This window comes from Pelecanus crispus, chromosome 11 (genome assembly GCF_030463565.1).
Source record: "Pelecanus crispus isolate bPelCri1 chromosome 11, bPelCri1.pri, whole genome shotgun sequence".
NCBI classification, from domain to species: Eukaryota; Metazoa; Chordata; class Aves; order Pelecaniformes; family Pelecanidae; genus Pelecanus; species Pelecanus crispus.
The window spans coordinates 26,911,626-26,933,363 of NC_134653.1; the positions used below are offsets into that span (position 1 = coordinate 26,911,626).

Sequence of the window (21,738 nt, forward strand, 5' to 3'; positions counted from 1 at the left end):
AATCCTTGTGTATTTCTGAAAGCCTTGTTTGCAGAGGAACAGCATCAGAAATGGGAAAGCGTTAAGGATAGGAAGTCTGAACTAACGGTTAATTCCCTGAAGCCAACATATGCACGATATTTTTCCCTGTCACACAATAAATCTGTTGCCTTGGCTAGTATCCAACCTCATTAGCTCAATGATTGGCCAGAGCTGAAGCCTGAACGTAGGCTGGCATGAAAGTATTGTGAAGGGTGGACATGCTTGGGCCAGAACCTGTTCTGCTTTGATCTCTGACTCACTATTTAGCCCAAGAAAACCACTTCACTTTTCTATGTCTGTCCTCTTTTGTGAGATGGGAAGACTAAGACTTAGTAAGCTTGCACCTGGGGAAATGGGCAGAGAAAGAAGGGTGCTCTAATGTCGCTCTCACCTTTTCTTTAATGCCAGCCAGGAAAGAGTGTATTCCCTCAGCATGCGATGCAGTTACACACCTGTGTAGCCCTCCATTTTAATTTCAGTTGGAATTATGTCCATTCTGCTATTTAGCTAATTTGCAGTCCTTGGATAAATGAAAAACGCCTCCAGATTGCTCACGTGCGGTCTGGTTATTCCAGGAATAATAGTTTATTGGAGAAAAATCCAATGTGGAACTTTTTTCTTACAAAGGAACTGGTTTAACTGATGTTTCTGTGCTGTCCCTCTTCTAAACAGTATTAAAAAAAAAAAAACTTTAGCAGTTCATCTGTGGCAAGGAGCTTTACTAAACCCAGATGACCTCTGGTCCACGTGACTTCATTTGTTCCTCTCTTGGCTTTGATTTGGTTGTGGTTTTTATTTCTTCCCCTCCCCACCTTCCCTAAATGTCAGGCTGTGACATAAAATTGCATGCAAGCATTGGGAGCTCTGGAACAAGCTCCATGTATCTCTAAAATCTTTATCCCTCCCAATTCCCCTATCACTTGCCCAGTGATTTTCCCCCCCACCACTTTCCCTTCCCAGTGGAAGTCTGACCTAATCTTGTCCCTTTTGATTTATAGCAATGCATGCACTGGAAATTGTAGTCATGTATGTAGTGTAGTCTGTGACTGGAGAATAACCTGCCTGCTCCTCTCCGATTTACTCAATAAATCATTAGTTAAATACGCAGTGGTACAAGACAATTGGGAAGCAGGTGAGTCCTCTTAAAAATCAGATCTATGGAAGCCAGAGTTTATTCTATTAAAATTAAGTTAGTTTTAATCTGAAGCTTCTGAATTCAGACACATGGATATTTCTCAGCAGTTTTTAAGGCCCTTTTGATTAGCTCACCTGGTTGGACTGTGTTCCTGTTGCTTTGCCTGTAATTACAGCTGCAGGAAAGGTGGAGAGAGAAGCTCCAACCCTAATGGGGAGTCTGGATTATCTGGAAAAATGAACAGTGTAAGGGAGCAGGTAGCTCATTCTTCATAGTGTGCTAGTTTGGGCACGCTGGACTGTGGTGTTATCACTGACCTCTTAGCTAATGACCAACATCTACCTGACTGAGCTGCTTTCATTTTACAGCTTTTGGGATGTTGTTTTCCAAGATACTTCGTTACAAAACCAGCACTGTAACCTTCTAACCACAAGCATTGCATTCACAGTAATATTTCACTGAAAAGGAGAAAGGAAAAAAAAATCACAAGATGTTGGTCTGTCTGACAATACCAGACCAACTCAGAAATTGCAGATGATACATTTCCCAAAGACAAAAATGGATCTTATTTACAAAACAAAACTGGGTGATGTTCTTCCATTTTTATTGGGTTTTTCTTTTTTTTTTCCCCTGTTCCTAAGCTGCAGTAATACCAATATAAAGGATTTTCTTGAAAACTGTCTCCAGCTAACTTGCAGTAGAAGTGAAGGTGGGAACTTTCCATCGACCTTGAGGAAAGAACTTCAACTTTTTTTTTTTTTTTTTAAAATGCCGTTAAGCCATTAAACTATAAGGTCATTTAAAAGCTGACCATATAAAAGGGTGCACATCTTCCTGTACTTAAGCGAGAAATAACAATATCCATCCCTCATGCATGCAATAAAAAAAGGGCAAAAGTCTTTCAACAGTAGTATTGCAGCCCCTTTGTTTTGTGTCAATTTTTAACATTATAGAAATGTTAAATTATGTATTTGCCTAAGGAAAACTTGAAAGTGACAATGTGGTTCATAGCAGGACTTTGGTCTCGAAGTTGGGAGACTGGGTTCTGTCTCTGGCATTTCAGTCTGCTGTATGACACCAGCCAGGTCACTTCCACTTTCTGTGCTTCTCTTCCTCTCTTGCCTGATATCCGAGGTTTTCTTTCACCGGGATGCTGGGGTGTAAGGCACAAAGTGAGCTGGATCTTGGGCACTATCCCAGCACTTACTGCAAAGCAACAGAAGGTATTGCAGTGATCGTAATGCTGCTGCATGAGTCTTGGCTGACTTTTCATGCTTTTACAAAAACTGTTGGATGTGCAGTTTTAGCAATGTGGGATATTGATATGGGGTTAAAGAAACAAAAAGTTTAACTTCGAATCTCCTTTAGCTGTGGAAAGTCCTGGAATGCTCCTGCCCTGTGTGACAGCACCCTGTTGTAATTTCTGGTGGGGGCATATAGAAATATTAAAACCAATTTGGAATATCTTGGGTATGAAGGAGCTGATGTTGTCTAGCCATATTTAATTATGGCACCAGTCGCTTATTGATTAGCTGCTTGACTCTTGGTTCTGTCTCTATTGCAGCTGAAATGTCTTTTGACTGCTTGGGGAGGTAATTCTGTGGCACAGACCCCTGGTATGAGTAATACTTCAGTTTTTTTGTCTTTTGTGATCTGGATGAGCAGCATTCTGGGACTATTCTGCTAGCCCAAAAATATTTGGGGAGGAGTGGGAGGACAAATTAATTTCAAATGGCTTGTCTTGTTTCTTCAGTTCTCTTCATCTTGTCTCCCACCCTCTCTTTAATGTATCTTTTAAATATACCCATATTCCTTGGCTGCGTAGCTGCCACAGTGCCTGAGCAACGGACAGTGACGCTTGATGTGGATGTGAATAACCGCACTGACCGTTTGGAGTGGTGCAGTTGTTATTACCATGGCAATTTCTCCCTGAATGCTGCCTTTGAAATCAAGTTACACTGGATGGCAGTGACTGCAGCTGTTCTTTTTGAGATGGTAAGAGTCCTTGTGTTCTGGGCGGCTGCAGCAATGCCTGTCTGGCCTCTGTATCCCTTATACTACTGGGGACATTGTCACGTGAAGTATTAGGAGAGAGACAGTGGGTTGGACCTGTCCTTATTTCCATAAGTAATTTTGCTGGTGGTTGTTAGCATTGCTGCATCTGGTCATCATTTGTCATGCTATCTATAGTCATTCTGTCTGCAGGAGTGTTCTGCTTTTAGTGGGTTTCATGCACAGTATGCAGAGATCAGTACAGGTCAAGGTGATAAATTTAAGTGCCCCTTAAGCAAACGTTAAGCCCTGAGCTGGGTCTTTGGAAAAGAATCTATTTCACATTGCATTCCTTCTATCCCCAAACCTGAAAACTTTAAACCCCAGTGGAATTGCTTTCATGACAGGGCTTTTCCAGGCAATGTGTTCTTCCTGTTCAGCAATGCTTTTTAGCTTTTTTTTTTTTAACTTGCTGAAAACATTTTTAATTGAAAACGCAAGTGGTTTCTGTAACTTTTTAATTTTCAGGTTTTTTGTTTTCCCTTTTGTAGCTTCTGTAAAACTCAAATTATTTAACACCAGGTTTTACCCCACCCAGCCAGATAGCACTAGGTAATCGTTTTCGCTTTTATTTAAAACCTATTGCACTGTTCCAGTAAAGCAGCAGTGCTTAGCCACTGATGCTAAGTAGGCTGAATCAGTTCCTGAAAAATGTCCTATTTTAAAGTGCTTTCTGATTGATGTGGCACTTAAAAAAGGAAAGCCTGATGTCTTGTGCTTGTACTGCTTTGCTTACAAGGATGCTTGTGTGCTTGCCATGCAAAGCAAGCTGAGCCTGTGGAGAATTGAGCATGTCTGATCTATTCTTGGGGAATGAGTTGCTCCTATGCACATAAGTGCCCTTCTTCAGTTTGGCATATGTCACATGATTCATTGTTTGAATCTTTTCTCAGGTTCAGGGTTGGCATCGGAAAGCCACATCCTGTGGTTTCTTGCTAGTTCCAGTCTTGGAAGGCCCATTTGCGTTGCCTAGTTACTTATATGGAGACCCACTTCGAGCTCAGTTGTTCATCCCACTCAATGTTAGCTGCTTGTTGAAGGAGGGTAGTGAGCATTTGTTTGATGGTAAGAAATTATCTTTGTTTTTCCTCTTGGTGTACTTTTCTGAAAGCAGGTCCCTCCTGGCATGTAGCTGACATGAAGAACCTCATTTACCAGACATGCGTTATCTGGTTGAAGGGCCTGTTTTCACATGTCAGCAGCCGCCCTCAGGAAGGTGGTGCTCGGAGGAAGCTGTGCTGGCTTAATCAGCATGCAACAGTGTATGAAGTTGGCAGCAAAAAGTACCAAGGCACAGGAAAGGTTTTCCCCCCAGCGGTCTTTGTTGCCATAATGTTGCATACCCTTATGGAGCCTATATCAAGTAGTTACTCTGTTTGACATGATGTAAGAGTCTGTTTTGCTCGTAGACCCTGCCCACAGCTGCTCTGCATTTGTTAGTTCTCCCCCTCAGTGAGATTAGGCTTGCATGACTGCCATCCTCTGTTTTTTTTTTAATGTTGCCATGGTTACATTCACAGTAAGAGTGTTTGCACATGAGATTAAGAGCTAGAAACTGCAATCTCCTTTTCTGCAATCGCCCTTTTGAGTGATGCTGTTCTAGTAAGTCTCAGGTGGAAGCTCAAAAGATCAGAGAACTCTGTCCCCATGCAGAGAGAGGCAAAATTGCATCGTGAGAAGGGCCCTGTTTTAAAATAGTAAAGATGATAGTTTTCTTTATTTTCATTAACCCAGTGTCTGGGTATAAATGTGAAACAATCAGTGACAAATCCATATGTTTTGAGGTCACTGTAGCCCCACTGACTTTGCACTAAATCTTTTCAGAGCACTCTGTGATCATACACAGCAGCCCACTCTCCTTCCTTGTCCCCTCTCACACACCCCGTTATGTTCCTCTCCTTCATCTCGAGAGACACAAAAGCTAAATTCGGGGATGAATCTGCTACGGGAGTGTACAAGACACATCACTAATAAGACAGCATTTAAGGGACAGCTGATAGAAACAAGTGTGACTAAAAGCAATGGCTAGAAAAAACAAAGTGCACAGAGATCTTCTGAGGAAAACTGAAGTCTTGAAAAAGAAGGAAATAAAGTGGTTTTACTAGTAACTGTTACCTTTTTGTTTGTTTCAGGCTTCGAACCAGAAACGTACTGGGACCGTATGCATCTCCTCCAGGAAGCAATAGCATACAGGTATGTACAGAGCAGAATGACTGAAAGGTTCATATCTCCCTGGATAATGTAGGATGAAGACCTGTGCTGAACGGTCACTCCTGAGTCACATGGGTTCTGTGCCTTCTGCCTCTCTGAAGTCTGCTTGCAGATTATTAGACTAAAACATGACTAGAATCCCTGGAGGTGGTTCTGTGGGTGTAAGGGGCTGGTAAATAGTGTTTCAGCCTGTCACTCGTTAGCAAACCATAATCTCCTGCTAGGGAGGGCATTGACTTTGGAAGGTGCCCTGCTATACTGAGTTAGAAGGAGGTAAACTGTAAATAGATTTCTTTCTGAGAAGGGACAGTTATTTCCTTCATGTGTACTTAACACAGTCTTGAACTGGATGACAATCAATGACTGACAATAGGCAGGAGACTGGGATGTGAGCTGTACATAGGAGGTTGGGCCCAGTTTAAGAAGGAATTTTTGGAAACTGAATATTATCTAGCCTTACCCCTTTGCTTGAGCTGTCAGTTTGTTTTGTGGTGTTCCTGCCAAAGGCTTTTTCATGATAGAGAGACTGCCTTTTGTAATGGACTTTAGCTTGGAAATAAACTTACATTAGCTTAGAAAGCAGAAGAGGAACAAGTATTCTCCAAACAGCAAAGAACTGTCAGGTGAGCTGCCTGAAGTTCTGTGTGGAATATTGCCCAGCATGGGAAAAAAAAAAAAGATGTTACAGCTTGAAACGTACCCAAGGAATGTCTGTCTTGACCATCACTCTTCCCTCATTCATGTGCAGCTGCCCCATTTTGTCAGAGACTGCTCAGAGTGCCTTCTCAAACTGAGCTACTGGTGCTCTTGTTTCCAGCATGACTTAGGACAGAGGTCAGTGTGGAGTTACAAGCTTTCACACTGTGCCTAGCAGGGGCGGAGAGTATTTGGAGAAGCTCAGCTCTCTTCAACCCTTTCCCCTTGCCTTCAGGCCATAAGAAAAGGGAGCCTTTGTGATAGGGGAAGGTTTTCCCTGCTGCCCCTGCCTTGGGCTGAAGGAATTCTAGCTAAATGGCTTTTTTTTGCTTTTTTTTTTTTTAATTCCCCTGGTGTTTGTTTCTCCAGATTTGGATTTGTGCAAGATAAATACTCGGCCTCTGCATTCAACTTCCCAGCTGAGAACAAGCCCCAGTATATCCATGTCACAGGTGAGCAATATTTGGCAGGCATTGGGGCAAGGAGGAGGCTATTATAAACAAAAGAACCATTTTATATGCAGTTTGTGTTTTGTGTCAGTGATGTTAGTCCTCATTATGTCCCTAGTCAGATGACAAGTAGTTGTATCAGTCAACACAAACCAGAAAACTGGAGAGGCAGTAGGAGAAGCACGAAGTGTTGCTGCTAATCAATGGTATTGGTTTGAAATCTTGCTTTGTAGTCTCTGAAACTTTTCTTTCCAGGACATGGAGAAATAAAAAAAATAAGGCAGAGCTTATTTGAAGTGCAGTGTAAATAAATGTGTATCTAGAAGCTAGAAGGAGGGAAAGATGTTGGGACAAGTCAGTGCTCTGTTCTCATGCTTAAGGTCAGTTGTAGACGCATCTCTACCCATACACTTTGTTGGGAGATAAAGCATTTAGGATCCGCTTGCTCTCATTATTATTCTCCATAAATGTTGGTGATCTGTCAGCGCTTCTAACTAAGCTCCACGCATGGCATATTACAATAAAGTAACAGTATATTTAGAGGAGTTGCTGAGACATGAAGACAATGACAGGAAGAGAGCTTTTGGAAAATTGCAGAAGAGAATGGAAATTTGATGTAAAATTAGAAAGGTGGATCAGAGCCTACAGCTTTGCTTCATTCCCTTCTACCAAGAGAAAGGCAAGGCTAAGTGTGCTCTCTCCCAGTGTTGTTATTTCCAGGAAGTAGCATGTAAAAGCAGAGGAGGAAAAGCATATCCCATTTAATCTTGCTAAAAGGCAATTAAATGGAACTCAGTCCAGTTTTCTTTTCAGAATTTAATGAGTCAGATACTAGTTGTAGGGACTTAAGTCTGCCTAAGACTAAAGTCGTGTCTGTTTCCTCCAGGAACAGTGTTTTTGCAGCTACCATATTCCAAGCGGAAATTTTCTTGTGGGCAGCAGCGACGCCGGCGCAACTCCACTAGCTCCACCAACCAGAACATGTTTTGTGAAGAGCGCATTGGCTACAACTGGGCCTACAACACCATGCTGACGAAAACATGGCGGTCCAGTGCCACTGGGGATGAGAAGTTTGCTGATCGGTTGCTGAAAGACTTTACAGACTTTTGCTGGAACAAAGATAGCCGGCTTGTTTTGTTCTGGACTGATTGTCTAGATAAGATGCATGCTAGTGCTCCATGAAATAGGGTTGTATCTCTTAGGGAGACAGCTAGAAGCTTTACCTTGTGGCAAGGAAGTAGAGTTGAAGTATGACTGGAAAAGGGCCTCTCTGTTGGATTCATCTTGAGGCTTCAAGAGGACCTGATCAATGTTGCTGTTGATATTCAACAGAATTTGATTAAGCCTTTGGAAAAAGAATCTGAGCTCTTGGCTTGCCAATACCTATCACCTGACCTCAGCTTGGTTTTAAGTAGCTGCAGTCCTTGATTGCCAAAACTTCAGTTAGAGCAGAGGTAAAGGAGGGAGTGCGCAAATGGCTTTCAAAGGCAGTTAGATTCAGTGCAGAGTGTGATGGGTAGCAGCTTACTGTCATTGGAAATGATTGGTGCCATTTGCATCTAATGTATCTGACAGCAGCCTGCCTCTTTCCCTTTTGCGGTGTACCTGGTTATGTGAATATGTAAGATAAAATGTGAGACACTTGTTAAATTTCGTACATGTAAGTAAGTAAAAATGCAGAAAATCAAGTGACCTGGTGTTTTATTGTAACTCCAGACAGCAATACAAAATTGGGAAGTAAAGGAGAATAGTTGCCAAAAGGAAATACTGCTTCTTATGTCCAGCATGATAATGAAGTGCTCAAAGTTCAGCGGTGGGGCTTTGTCCTTGTAAGCATCCAGGACTTTCTGTCTCCAGCTCTGGATCTAGAACAGTGTCATGCAGGAGGAGCAGGAAGCCAGTTACTGTCCTGCAAGGCCAGCATCCAAGCCTAAGGAGAAATGAAGGGCAACTGAAAGCAAGATGCTTCTGATTGGAGGAACAAGGAGGATTATGAGCAGATTTTTAGGATATGTCTGCATGCAGCAAAATGAAGATGCCTACGCTCAAGTATATAGTCTTTGTCTTTGCAGAGCAAGCTCGCATATGGTGCACGGACTTAGTGTGAGCTAGTTATTTACGTGCGGATTCAGGAGGGGTTCAGGACCTGCACCCAGTAGTGCTGTGCGTGGGGGGGCTGTTGCCTCCCGCTGCGAGATCATTACTATTGTTATCTGTTCTTGCTAAATTGAAGTCAGCAGAGGGCAGACACATTCACAGTGGTGTTCAGACCTAATTCAAGGAAAATCATAGCTGCTTCAGTTTTATCCCCTAAACTGAGTCTGGATGACTCGTCTGTTATTAGACTGTACCCACCTAGAACAGGTGGGTTTGAGCTGCATGCCTCTTCATTCAGTTCATCTAAGTGTGTCAAAATTAGCAGTGCGTGTCTGATCCCCATTAACATCTTAAAAAATACTCCCTAGTACGAAAGCAACTTGCTGCCATCTCTTCTACACAGCTTTACTATGAAAGTAGGAGTGCACGCAGCAGTTGCTTTGTCAAAGCAATTTAAAGGGGGTGGGGGTGGGGTGCAGGGGCACCCCTGCAACACCTCGCGTGTGCAAGGACCTGGATCGCTTTTTAACGCCGCGGAGCTCTTTCCCCCCCCGCATGAGGCTTCGGACAAGGGTGTGAGGTTTCGGCTGGCTGCAGGACCGGGCTTGCGGCCGTGCGGGGCAAGGCCGGCTCCGCGCAGGGTCCTGCGGAGCGCCCTGCGCTGCCCGGGGCCCGGCGGACAGGTACCGGGGCCCGGCGGACAGGTACCGGGGCCCGGCGGGGGGCCGGCGCCTCGCCGCGGGTAGAAGGGGCCGAGGAGCGGCGGGGGGGGGGGGCCCGGGCTGGGGCGGGGGCGGGCTCCGGCGCCCCGGGCTGGGCTCCCGCTGCCTCGGGAGGGGACGGGGCTGCCGGCGTGTCCCTGCTCCTCAGCCTCGCAGGTATTTAACAGCTTCTCCCCGTTTTGTCCTGGCCAGGGGGTGGGGTGTCCCCGAGGGGACCCGCCGGGCTCGGGGGCATCGCGCCGGCCTCCTTTCCCAAGGAAAATGGGCGAAAAGTGGCCCCGGCGATCATTTGAGTTACGCTTCGCTGTGACGGCTGTCTGCCCCTGGCCTGTCCCATGCCATTTTAGAGAAAAAAAAAAAACTTATTAATTTAATCTGAAACGTCTCCGGGCTTAATGTTCTGGTAGTTTCAGCCTGTAAGCAGTAGATGTAAAGCTTCATGTTGTGATTTGGATACGGGGGGTACCTGATCTGAATGCCAGTGGAGGGCCGGGGGCACCTGTGTGTGCGTGGGGCACCGCAGAGCTGCCAGCCCCCCCCAGTGCCCCCAGCACTGCACGCAGACTGGAGCAGACTGGAGCGGGGAAGATGGGGACCAGCCCCATGTGCGGTTCCTCACAGCAGCCCTCCTGCTTTGGCCTCCTCCTTCAGCCTCTGAGTTTTGGGGCAAGTTTAATGCATCTTTCTGAGCTCTCTTTTCTCAGCTACAAACATGCTGTGACTTCAGTCTTTCAGCGTTTCTTTAGGTCTAGTTTTATTTTAAGTGTTTTGAGGTCCTCAGGCTGCTTTTAACAGCACAGTGAATTTCTTTTCTTAAAAAAAAAAAAAAACCCAAACATACCATAGGAGCTAAAAATAGGAGATAATAGTTTTTATCTAACCACAATTTTGTGCATTGCATAGAAAAGGCTTTCAACAGGACACAAGGATGAAGCGGTTCATGGCCATGTTAAACAGGAATAAAAACAAGGATCCCCCACCCGCTAAGCTGCTGGATCTAGCAGGACAGCTTTGCCAGGACCTCCAGACCTCATCTCCTAGTCTGGAGAAGCTGGTTGGGGCCATGATGGGATGCAAACACAAGATGTATTTTCTCACTAACATCCACGTTGTCCGAGCTTGCGTGTTAGTTCATATCCATAACGGGCAGCATGACACAGCCTGCAGACTCCTGGAGGTAGGCATGTGTTCTTTGTTTCTTCATGGAGACAAAAAGCAGTACTAGAAAAGTAGTAGTTAGAGCTCTTAGTGCAGAGGTACCCAAACTGCAGCACGTGGAGCATTTCCAGCTGGCGTACAGCAGTGGAAGGTGATATGTGTGTGTAGGTTGACCTGAAACACAGGATAAAGCCTTTTCTACAGGCAGTAATTAATCAGTCAAGGGGAAGAAGGGAATTGAGTGATTATGGGGTTGGCTGTAGTTTGTGAAAGCAGGATTTTTGTTCTCCAGTGTGGTGGTTCTTGGAGTTTTTCACAAACTTAGGGCTCGGGACATAAAAGCCTTGGGGGGGCCGAGTTTAGAGGGCTTGCCAGGATGGGAAGGTATGAGGAAGGCTGGATGGCACCACTCAAGGTGAGGGATTTTGGCGTCTAGGTCTGGTAATGCAGCCCTGTTCACCAGGGGAAAAGAAGGAATTAGGCAGGGAACTCCCTGTGTGCATTAGAGAAGGTACAGTGAACCTTACACTTTGATAATGATACCAGCTTTGTCAAAACAGTAGGAATCTCTTGAGTAAGTTTCTAGTTGTTGAGGGTTTTCTCCTTTGTAGGAAGGCTGACTGACTACCTGGAAAGGGTTTGCTTACATACTATTTTGTTTTAGTATTGCAAGGCAGAAGAGAAGGAGGAGCTGGTGCAACTTTGGCATGAGATTCACTACCGGAGGGTTATGGAGAAACACCACACGGATTTTCTGACACCACTGCAGAAATTCCGTTGCAGGAAGAGGTACCACAGCACGGGGAAACAGAATTTTTTTTCTCTGGTTAGTTAGCAGATGCAGGGGGTGTAGCGATGCAGAGGCTGTTTTTGCATCTCAAGATGGCTGCTTCTTGGAGCTAGGTTTTTCTTGACGTTTTGACCACTTGTGGCAATATGAGGAAAATTCCCATGAACATGAATGACTCTTTTTAATCCTGTTTTCTCCTGTGTACAGGAATCCTCCACCTATTTCCCTTTGTCCTGACGGTCTGAAGAATCGAAACTATTCAGATGAAGTACGCCAGCAACTGCACAGGTTTGCTGCAGAGGTGACAACAAATCCAAACAAGAAACAGCGGGTAGGAATATGCTACTTCCAGTCAAGTCTCCTTGTCACAGAAAAGTGGAACTCTGCGATCAGGGGTCTATAACTGGTTTAATTCTAAATCCTTGTTTTCAGAAGCCATAGTGGGGCTGGGATTCCCAATATTTGATCTTTCCCTAAAGGTTTCCTTAAAAAAATCATCAAGTTCATGCTAAATAATTTCACTTGCTTTGAACAAAAAGATCAGGGGAAATAAGTTCCTCGCTGGGCTTTTAACAGTTCTAATGTTGTAGTGATTGAGCATAGGCAGCGAAACAACCATCACTCAGAAGAGCTATGTTACAGTGATAAATAGTTCTGACTTGACTGAGTTATAGCCTGTGTAAAATTGCACTTTGCTTACCAGCATATATTTTGTACTGACTTATTTCCTTAAATTAACAGAATTTGAAAATACAATAGGCTGTGTTGATGAGTGCATGTATCTACCTTATTTGGACAGGGACAAATTTGTAATGAAAGTAACGTGAATTAATTCAGTAATCCTTGTTGATTACTACCTTGCAAGGTGAAGGCTTCAGACTTTAAAGTCTGCCCCTGGTGCTCAGTTTTTCCAGCACCCTTCTCATGAAGCAGGATGGCCTGGTGAATAGTTCTGTAATGTGAAGATGGTTTATTTCTTACCCTTTTCACAAAGCAGCCATGACTTCCAAATTTTCATTTTAAAAAAACAATCTGAATTGGGAGCATAATGAAGTTGCATAATTAAGTCCTAAAAGGTCAGGATACGATGATCACTTATGTTTTAATTTCCCAATACATTCTTCACTTATGTGATCTCATTATTTAACAGCTTAATACAGCAGAAATATTTCTGTGAATGTGATACAGATGTTTATACTGCTCACAGTTTATGAAAACTAATATGGTAAATGCATTAATGTTTATCCTATTAGTGTCATGTTAGTGATGTGAAGCTGTCATTCTGTGGGAAGAGCATGCTTTGGTGAGGTTTTACATTTAAATATAGCAATAAAAAATAGCAGTATATGTTTTCCTTTAGCAAACAAATTGACTAGGGGAGCAGGGTGGAATGTGTGTTTTCCAGCAACTCTTTTGAGTTTATAAATCGGTCTCCTTAATGGGATCCACACAGACTTATCAGAGACCTAGTGAACAAATGTGTCTGGGTTTGAAAGCTCCTATGCTGGGCTGCTTTTGGAACTGATGGGAAAAGCCTGATTATTTGGATGGGGTTTATTCTTTTTCCCTTGATCTCTCCCTACACCTGGGTTTGCAGGAAGCATTGGCTCGGGACATGAACTTGCAGCCAACTCAGATCTATAACTGGTTTGCAAATTATCGACGACGTCAAAAATCCTGCCTCCCCCTTACGGAAAAGCTCAACAGCTCATGTCCTGAGAAGGCTTTGACTTACCACACAAAGGAGCAGCAGGATAAAGGATCCTACACTCCACAGACTGCAGGTTTGTGTCTTCCTAATGGGCTTAGGATGTGGTCCAGGAAGCTGAAAAGCAATTTTAAATTCCATCAGGAAGGGAAGGATATTCCTTCTCCAGAACAGCATCTATATGCTGATGGATCAAGTGGACATTGGAGGACTCTAACTCAGTGGAGTGCCTCATTGTTTGGCTAGAGGCTGTCACTCTGTAGAAGGAGCAAGCATTGATAAGGCCTGTACAAGGACAGGTGAAAAGAGACGCCCATCTCAGAAGGGGTACCAAATGAAAGCAAATACATGGGAGGCAGCAGGTTTTAGCGCTCAAATTCTGGGATCACGGCAGTACTCCAGTAAAACCCAGTGTTTCCATGCCCCTTCACAGAATCTTGACCAAACTTCAGTCATGGGGAATAAGAGGGTCTTGCTGCATTTGCAAATTAGACTTGTTTCATTGCTTTTTGGAGTAACTATTAGTGTTCCTTCACCTGCCTGGCCTGCACCTTTCAGATGGATCTTGTGTAGGCATCGGCTCTGAGCAAATGGCGATAACCCTCATGCCCTGTGACCCAGGGTGGGAGCAGTCAGCTGCAGATCTGGATAAGCCTCCTGAAGGAACTTATTTAAAGATGCTGGAATCCAGGTGATGTATGAAAGTCTTTACAGTGATAGTTCAGAGATGAAGCTATCTTTAAACTTGTTCATGGAACTGACTTTCATGTCAGTTCCCAGGGGACATCACTTAGGAGTTGTGACTCCATAGATGGGAACAGTCCATGCCCAGCATCAGGCAGTCAGAGCATCTAGCAGTTAATCTCCCAGCTGTCAAGGGCAGGATTCAAAGGTTTAGCTGGGGGGTCTCCCCTCTTTGCAAAGCAATATGCCTGGCTGATTTATTTGCTTCGTCATTACAGCTTTATGCAGAGCACTGAGCTGTATGAAGCGAGGACAAGCAAGGCTTTTTTGACTACTCACAACTTTGAACAACCTGTAGCTTTTTGCACCGAGGCTGTGCTGGAACCAGGAACCTGCTTTAACTCTGCTGTCCTGCAGCCCAGAGAAGTAGCAAGCAGTACTGATGCCAGCCCACAGCTGGATAACTTTGTCCTGTGCTCTTGTGGGTCCCTTACCTTCCCAGATGAACGGCTGGCCATGTGGCAGCCCCCCTCCAGCACCAGAGGAGTCTCTGGCTCCATGTGGACCCCAAGTATAGAAGGTTAGTAAAACTGCACCCAGATCATTGACCTTAAAAGTTTTCAAGCTTTTCCCTTTGTTGTAAACCCTGTTGCTCACTTACATTGCTTTCCAATGTCATGACAACTGGGAGCAGGGCTTACCTTGAGCTCTGGAGTTCTGCTCGTATAGTAGCTCAATGAGAAAATCTGTTGATTTAAGGTGTTGAAGCAGACATTCTTACCTATTCTTTTGCTTAAACTGTAACTCCTTCCATAAGACAGTACTTTTCCAGCAAGGTGGATTCCTTTTAGCATTTCCATTGGAAGAGTTCCTTCAGGTACTGTCTGCTCACCTTGTCAGTTTGCAAGCTTCTGGGTTTTTAAATGCCTGTCATTCTTAAGAGATTGCCTGAGCAGAGGCTGGGAACTTCTTAACTGTGACACAGTGCTCGTCTCCAGCAACACATTCTCACTTTCCTTTCTCCTTCCTGCTATTCTTTCTGTCTTCCTCTCTGTTTCCTTCCTGTCCAGTCTTGTTCAGCATTCCCATAATCTCTTTTCTTTTCCTTGTTCTTCAGAATAGCCTTGATAGGATACGTAAGTGGTGTCCATCTGCTTTTGCTGTAGGTCTACAGAACAGAAAGTGCTGTGACTGTGGAGCAAGGAGGGGAGGAATAGCTGGGTCAGATGTTGGGGTCACGTCATCCGTAATTGTCTTTAATATGAGCATTTATTTCAGCAGGTATCAGAGCTCCCTTGAGCAGAGTCCCTCAAGGTGGCTGTATTGAGGCCAGTTCAGGAAGAATCATTCAGCAGTCAGATTTAAAGGTTGAAAGCTTCATCCTTAGAGAAGGACAGCTAGGGACACTGGAATCTATTCTTCCCCACAGGTAAAGGGAGCAGAAAGCACAGGGATGCTTAAAGGCAGGAGTGACAACGATGCTGTGGGTCTAGCCTTGTCCTGATCCCTCCTGTTGAAGAGGGTTGCAGAAAGAGTGTAGTGATGCATCTCATTCCAGGGGTTTGACTCCTTGTGTCCATCATATTTTGCAGATATTTATATCTGTGCACTGGAAATGGGAAATGGTGTATAAATGTTTATGGTGGTGGCACAAAGGAGATTTGGGACCAGCCTCATCAGAAAAGATATGAACCCCTCTCTTTAAAGCAGGTTTAGCTTCTAAGCTATTTGTCTGTTTTTCTTTTTGGCAGAAAATTGTAACCTATACTGATCTCGGTGAGAGCTGATTCTGTGGGCTGGGTTGGTAGGGCCCGTATTTAATCCTAAAATAGTTTTTGTAGCTTCATAACCTCATGACAAGATTATTCCATAGTGCAAGCTTTCCAAATTGGAAGACAGAAAGACAGGCACTGTTCTGTCTTTCTGTTTTCCACCTGTATCAAATGTTTCAGACTGCAGGTTTTCTCTGGGACTTGAGATAAATTCGCAGAATGCAAAACAACAAAAATCCATGCCATATTCCATGTGTTATACTACTTCCATAATGTTACATAAAAATAAACGCTGCCAAACAGAAATTACGAGCTTCCTTTAATTTACTGATCTGCAAGACAGAACAGGAGCAGTAGCCCCATTTCGTAACCTTTCTGCTTGACACTGTCCAGCATTTCTGCTAGCATGACACTGTCAATAATATGTCAGAGGTAGGTAGAAGCAGTTTTATTCCCACATTATAGATGAGGAAGCAGAGGCACGGAGATGCTTTGTGGCTTGTCAAGCAACAAGGGAAGGCAGTGATTCACTGGAGATAAGGATCAGTGTTTTTTGCCTCCCAGTTCCCTGCTAAAACATTTCTGCCTTTTACCCCTGTTTCCCAGTTGGCTTGTTGCCTACAGTTGTTCACATTCACGTCAGACACCCCGCTCTCAATTGCTGGGGAGAACCCAGGTCTGGGCATTGTAAACCCACCTCAGTCTGTGTTTTACGATTCACAATTTTAAACAGTGGCTAAAGATCATGAAAGATCAGTGTGGCTTGCTGGCAATATTTTGGCTGGATTTAAAATTGCATGTTCTTACTCTAGAGTGAGCTCATGTTTATTTTTAAAATATGTTCCGCCAGTAGAAGAAATCTATGGTGAATGTCTCCTTGTTGGGTATGCCAGTTGTGCCAGGAATCCACACACCCTTTATCGTATTCCTGGCAGGGACAGGACTTGCTGCTTTGTTGACACCTTCTGGTGAGGATATAGTTATTTGAACTCTATTCATAAACCCTGTTTAGTGGTCTGCTCCAGCTCCCCCCAAAACCTTGAACTCCCCAAAATGCCATGAATGCTATGGAACAGCAGTATCTTTAGAAATGAGTGATGCTTAGGCTGCGATTTCATGTTGGCCTTTTTGCAGTTTCTAGAGAGCCAGGAGACCTCACATGGGTAGTCTTGGGGAAGATCACTGCTCAGTGAATGGCAGTGAATGAGGATCACCTTTGTTATCAGGCAGAGCGCTCTAACATAGTTACTGGATTAGAGAGAAGTATTGTGTCACCAGAGTCATCTTTAGCAATAATGTTGCAGTGAGCATCACTCATCTGGGGACTCATGAAGGAGTCAACAGCTTAAACTGTTGCTATCCTGCAAAGACAGGGCAGTGAAGTTATCCCTGCTTTACAGCTAAGAGTAAAGCACAGAGGAGGAAATTTTTTATCCAGGGTCACCCACCCGGAGTGGACTTAGTATTATGCTCTCACTGCCTTGCCAGCACCTGTGGCTCCCTGCTTCGTAAGTGCAGGGGTGGAGCTACAAGTCAGCCAAAGGACCCTTAATCTGCTTGTCTCATTTTTAAAGGTGCTCACCTGGAAAGGACTTGGCCTGAAAGCTTATTAGAATGATTCCAGTTGATTTCTTTCATGGGCTTTTTACAGTCGGTTCTACGCAGTTGGGCTGTATCCAAACCTCTTACGATCTACAGGGCTGTGAGGTGGGAGTGTGAGGGGGAACCAGGCTGGGAGCTGACTGTCTCCATCTGCTCCTGCTGCCTGGCAGCAGAGTTTGATCCAGCTAGTGAACTGGAAGTCCCTGCGGGACACCAAACAGATGCTTGCCTTTACAGATAGTGCTGTTGTATCCTCTTCACTCCTCAAGCTGGGACAGGTGGAATGTAGCCCAGCTAATGGTTCATGCAGAATATAACTCTCTCGTGCCTCACATTTCAAACAGAAAAGCACACTGAACTCTATGGGGCAAGACAGACTGCATTTATGAGCCAGCGTATCGATTTAGAAAACATCAGTGCTGAGATGTGTGTTGCAGCTTACCGCTTCTGCCTGCATTTTTGGGATTCCAGCTCAGAGTGCTAGGAATCCTCCTGCTGTTAGGCTCTCCGCTCTGGATAACCCAGAACCCTGACACTGGCAGGCAGCAAGTTCAAAATGCACAAAAGGAGGCTACTTCTTGGCATGTTGCATAATTAAATCTCAGAATTTGTTGCCAAGGGCATTGTGCATGTCAGTGTAAGTGGGCTATGAAAAAGGATGAGACAAATTCTTGGGGGGGGTGGGGGGCTAGGGGGTTGAGTCCATTTGTTGTTAGTTGATGTAATTGCCTGAATGCAGCCTCCAGCAGAGGAGTCCCAAGACTGTTTGCTTGAACCTGGGGGGCATTCCAAGGAAGGGCAACTTGACACTTGCCCTCTTTCTTCTACTTTTTTCCTACACTCTATTAGTTGGCACCTCTGGTCTGGGCCTGTATGGCCATTTGTACCCTGGGGAATTCCTGGTAGTGGTATGGGCAGTGTTGTTGGAGTATAGATATTTCTGAGTTGGTGATGAAGGGAGAGAACATCACATCATCAAGTACCGAGTGTCTCCTACTTGACCCAGTGCCTGCAGACTGTGACCTCTTTTGAGAGGTTGGCAGAGCCCCCAAGGGAGGTGTGGATGGGGAAGCCGTGTCCCCAGACTCTTGACTGGTGGCCTTGAAAAGCTATAGTAGATTTGTAGCCAATGTTGTGGCTATGTCTAAAGCCACATGTTTGTATTTTGACTCTTAAGATCTGTGTTTTTAAAATATGTTCCAGGAAAGAGACATTTTGGTAGACGTCTCCTTGTTTATTGGGAGTGTTCTGGCAGCATAAGGAAAGTTGAAAATCGAGATGTCATTCCTGTATACTGCTCCTGGTCAGGCTATTTCTCCCAGTGCAGAATCTGTATTTTCAGGCCATAACAATTTAGAGAAATGGGGCAGCTTTGTATACAACTTAACAGAACTCTGTTGAATGAATAGTCTTGCCAGCAGCCCCTCTTGTCCTGCTGCAAAACACTACAGTAAGTGGTGAGTAAAGCATAAATACAAATGCATTTGTATATCATCATATTTTCTTCCAGTTCCTGTCAGACTGTGTTTGGCAAGCCTCAGTGCCCACCTGTTTCTGCACCCTGCATGGAAGAAAGCCAAGCCTCGGGACAAAGCCAGGTGAGAGAAGACACCTAATGTTCAGAGAAAGGAGCTTACTGTATACACACTATCCAGCTGTAGCTCTCACACAGAAGATACGAAATCTCACATTGTATTTAGTATGAAACACATTTGATCTAAGCATACCTTTTGTTCAGAGCATTCCCTGGGTAGCATCCAGCAAATGCTATAAGGAGAGGTGTTTTGTTGTTTTTTTCCACTTGGATTGTTTATCAGACCCTAATTTTACTAAACGTGTCATTGAAATGATGGCCAAAGCAACTTGTGCAGATCCAAAGTGTCATTTAAATTTTGAGCAATGGAGGGCTCACCTAGCACTGTGGAAAGAAGATGACAGGAAGATGGCTGCTTGAGGGTCCTCCCCTCTGAGGGGTTCTGCAGAATTTGACTCTGCTCTCTGACCTCTTAAAATCTTTCATGTAATTTTCATTTCCAAGTCTGTGTTACTGCTGAGGAAAGGAGATTTTGCACTGTTCTGAGATGGCCGATAGCAGTGTACAGAGCAGTGCTATTACAGGAAACAATAAAAGAAGTTACTTCCATGATCTGGATGCAGTCTGCATGCCTTATGGTGATTTTAAGGCAGTAGAGAATAGAAGTTAGAAATCTGGGGCTTTCAAGGGGATGGGAGCACATCTGTGAATTAAATGTTACTTAAAAATAGGACCCAAGAAAGCCCTATCTAAACTGTACCTTAGGCTATTTTTGGCTTCACGTGTGTTGGTCTACCAATCAGTTAGCATCCATTTCTGTTTCTCTTGCAATGTAAGCTGCTGGAGAAAACCTTTTTAAAAGAGATTTTGAAAAGCAGGAGACCCTATCTACTGGCCTTATTATAGGAAGCGGCTGCAGCTCTGAGGGCAGTAACAGAACCTCTTTTGAGCCTTTGAAAGCATCAATATAAAGATCTGTATCTTGGAAAGTGGCCTTTTTACCAACCATAATGTGAGCCAGATGAGTAGGAAAGCTTTGGGCATTAATAATGAATGAGCCTTTTCTAAGATTTCCAGAGCATGCAGTCTCTGTAGCTAGAGTTTTCATCTTGCTGTTTTGCATTCTTGCACTAATTTTGCAATGGTATAGAAACATGACACTCAGTGCAGTGTGGGCTGGGGAGCAAGATACCGTGTGATGCCTGCAGATGTCAAAAGGGGACATCTTCAAATCTTTGTAACAATCACTTAGTTCAGGAATTCAGAAAAGCATTTTTTGCATATTTTAATGTGTGCTGTAGGAAAAGGAAGAGCTTGAATGGGTAAATGATTTTATAGCATTCTACAGACTTCCTGGGCACACTATTTCTTGCTGAATCGACTTGCCCTGAGCTTGTTGGCAGGAATATGCACGTTTGGTTCCTGTGTCTGAACCACAGGGGTGCAGATGTACACTTCCTTTTGTCCACACATGACTTTCAATTTGCTTTTCATAGGTCATGCATCCCATGAGATCCAAAATGAGAGTAAAACAAAACAAGGAAACAAACAACAAAAAAAGTTAATTCATTTTGGAGACATTTCTTTCCCTTCCTGAACAGAGCTCCCTTGTTCAGGTGATCACTCCCTTCTTAATTATTTCATCCTGGTCTCCTCCTCTGTCATGTACTTGCTTTTATAGGAGCCAGTGCCTTGGGCAAAGGGAAGGAAATTGCTCTTCTCTGAATTGCTAAGAGTTGAATTGTACACCGATTGTTTTTGTCATTTTTACACCCATGTCCTGTACAGATGGATTACTCTACCTGAACTTAGAGGGGAACAAGGACTTTGTCGCTTCTTGCATACAGCCCTTGCCACTAACATTCCCTCCCAGCACAGTCTTGTGCTACTGCATGTCTGCCCAAAGGAGCTCTTCCACTGTGAGCAACGGCATCATTAAAGATGGTATGTGGTGAAGCTTTGATTCCTTCCTGTGTCTTGCAGGTCCTGGAGGATCCAGTTGGTGACCCATTAACCAACGACACGTTCTGGGCAGCATGGCTGCTCTTTGAATTCTCAGCCGGGGGACGAATGTGACCTGCCTGCAGAGATGCTCAATGTGGTCTGCACTTCCCCAGGAAACACCCCATCCTTTCCTGTTTTTTTTCTTTTTTTTTTTTTTTTTTTTTTTAAAATGAATGAGGGGTTTGACATGGAGATGAATAGAGAGAGTGAGGTAGAAGGATGAAGGCTTTTTCTAATAGTTACAAAGTTTGGTTTAGATACAGTTTTATTAAGAATTTTGCAAAGGATAGAAGAAACCAAAGGTGCGTTGTGGACTGTAGGTTTTTAGTGGAGCAATCTGAAGCTGCACTGTAGATGCTAAAAATGTCGAGTCACTAGTTCTGTGGCAGTTACATATTTCTACCCATAGCACTGGTCAGATCTGAGTCCTTCCTTACATCAAAAAGGTAAATGAAGGTCCTGTACTCAGAGTAAAATTCAGTTACATTGCCTAGCAGTGGATATTAGATAACTTTTTCTCAGGCCTGGAAAATAAGGTCTCAGCTGAGTGCTGGTAAAATACTGCTGTTTCTCATCTCTCTATTTCTGTTGTACTGCTGGGTGTAACTTCTGGAGCTTTCCATACTCCGTAGTGTCACAGATGACACAAACTGGAGCATGGCAGAATTTTCAGTGCTAAAGTCAATGCTGTTGTGGGACTGGGGGAGGGCGTACCAGTGTGTCAGTATTTAATACTACCTGCAACTCAGATTGCCCAGGAAAGGATGAATGGAGCAGGTGGGAGCTGCTGAACACTCCATCCATTTTCAGTCCCCAGATCTGGGCGGACTGAAACTGCCAAGGCAATTGTGTCACCCTTCAGGTGGCCTGCGGCAGCCTGACACCGGGCGGCAGCGGGCGAGCACATCCTATTCAGACGAGCGCCCTGCAAAGCAGTGGGAGTTGTGCAGACTCCATTTTCTGCACGCCGTAGTAAGTGTGGGGCTAATACTGTATTTTGCTGTAGGCTACTTACTCCGTGGGGGAAAGCTGTTTCACTGCAGCTCTCCGGGGGAGTGTGTGCAACTCCTTTCCTTTTGCCCAGTCCTTGTCCTTACTCAACC

The 21,738-nt window shown here is 44.3% G+C and overlaps 2 protein-coding genes across 13 annotated transcripts in view; both read left to right on the forward strand.

The window, feature by feature from the left end:
* Positions 1-8,252, forward strand: part of DEPDC5 (DEP domain containing 5, GATOR1 subcomplex subunit) — a 48,658-nt gene extending 40,406 nt beyond the window's left edge. For 9 of the 12 annotated variants that reach the window (XM_075719348.1, XM_075719344.1, XM_075719345.1 and 6 more), the window contains 5 exons: positions 2,982-3,151; positions 4,102-4,273; positions 5,341-5,401; positions 6,485-6,567; positions 7,451-8,252. In XM_075719348.1, coding sequence (XP_075575463.1) covers positions 2,982-3,151; positions 4,102-4,273; positions 5,341-5,401; positions 6,485-6,567; positions 7,451-7,746 — 782 coding nt within the window. In that variant the 3' untranslated portion in view covers positions 7,747-8,252. The remainder of the gene's footprint in view (positions 1-2,981; positions 3,152-4,101; positions 4,274-5,340; positions 5,402-6,484; positions 6,568-7,450) is intronic. The other 3 variants (XM_075719349.1, XM_075719352.1, XM_075719356.1) reach the window with 3 other exon arrangements.
* A 2,044-nt stretch (positions 8,253-10,296) lies between these two features.
* Positions 10,297-20,645, forward strand: ANHX (anomalous homeobox). The gene is made up of 8 exons (XM_075719222.1): positions 10,297-10,560; positions 11,206-11,330; positions 11,539-11,662; positions 12,929-13,115; positions 13,598-13,730; positions 14,002-14,303; positions 18,608-18,695; positions 20,615-20,645. Exons 1-8 carry the CDS (start codon positions 10,312-10,314, stop codon positions 20,643-20,645), a joined length of 1,239 nt encoding a protein of 412 aa, XP_075575337.1. The 5' UTR covers positions 10,297-10,311.
* Positions 20,646-21,738: the final 1,093 nt, after the last annotated feature.

What these genes read in the sequence shown, in the direction of transcription:
- ANHX (XM_075719222.1), top strand. Translation starts at nt 10,312, where the DNA reads ATGAAGCGGTTCATGGCCATGTTAAACAGGAATAAAAACAAGGATCCC. An exon ending in ATCCAAACAAGAAACAGCGG is followed by an intron (nt 11,663 to 12,928) that starts GTAGGAATATGC and finishes CTGGGTTTGCAG; the next exon opens with GAAGCATTGGCTCGGGACAT. An exon ending in GTGGACCCCAAGTATAGAAG is followed by an intron (nt 14,304 to 18,607) that starts GTTAGTAAAACT and finishes ATTTTCTTCCAG; the next exon opens with TTCCTGTCAGACTGTGTTTG.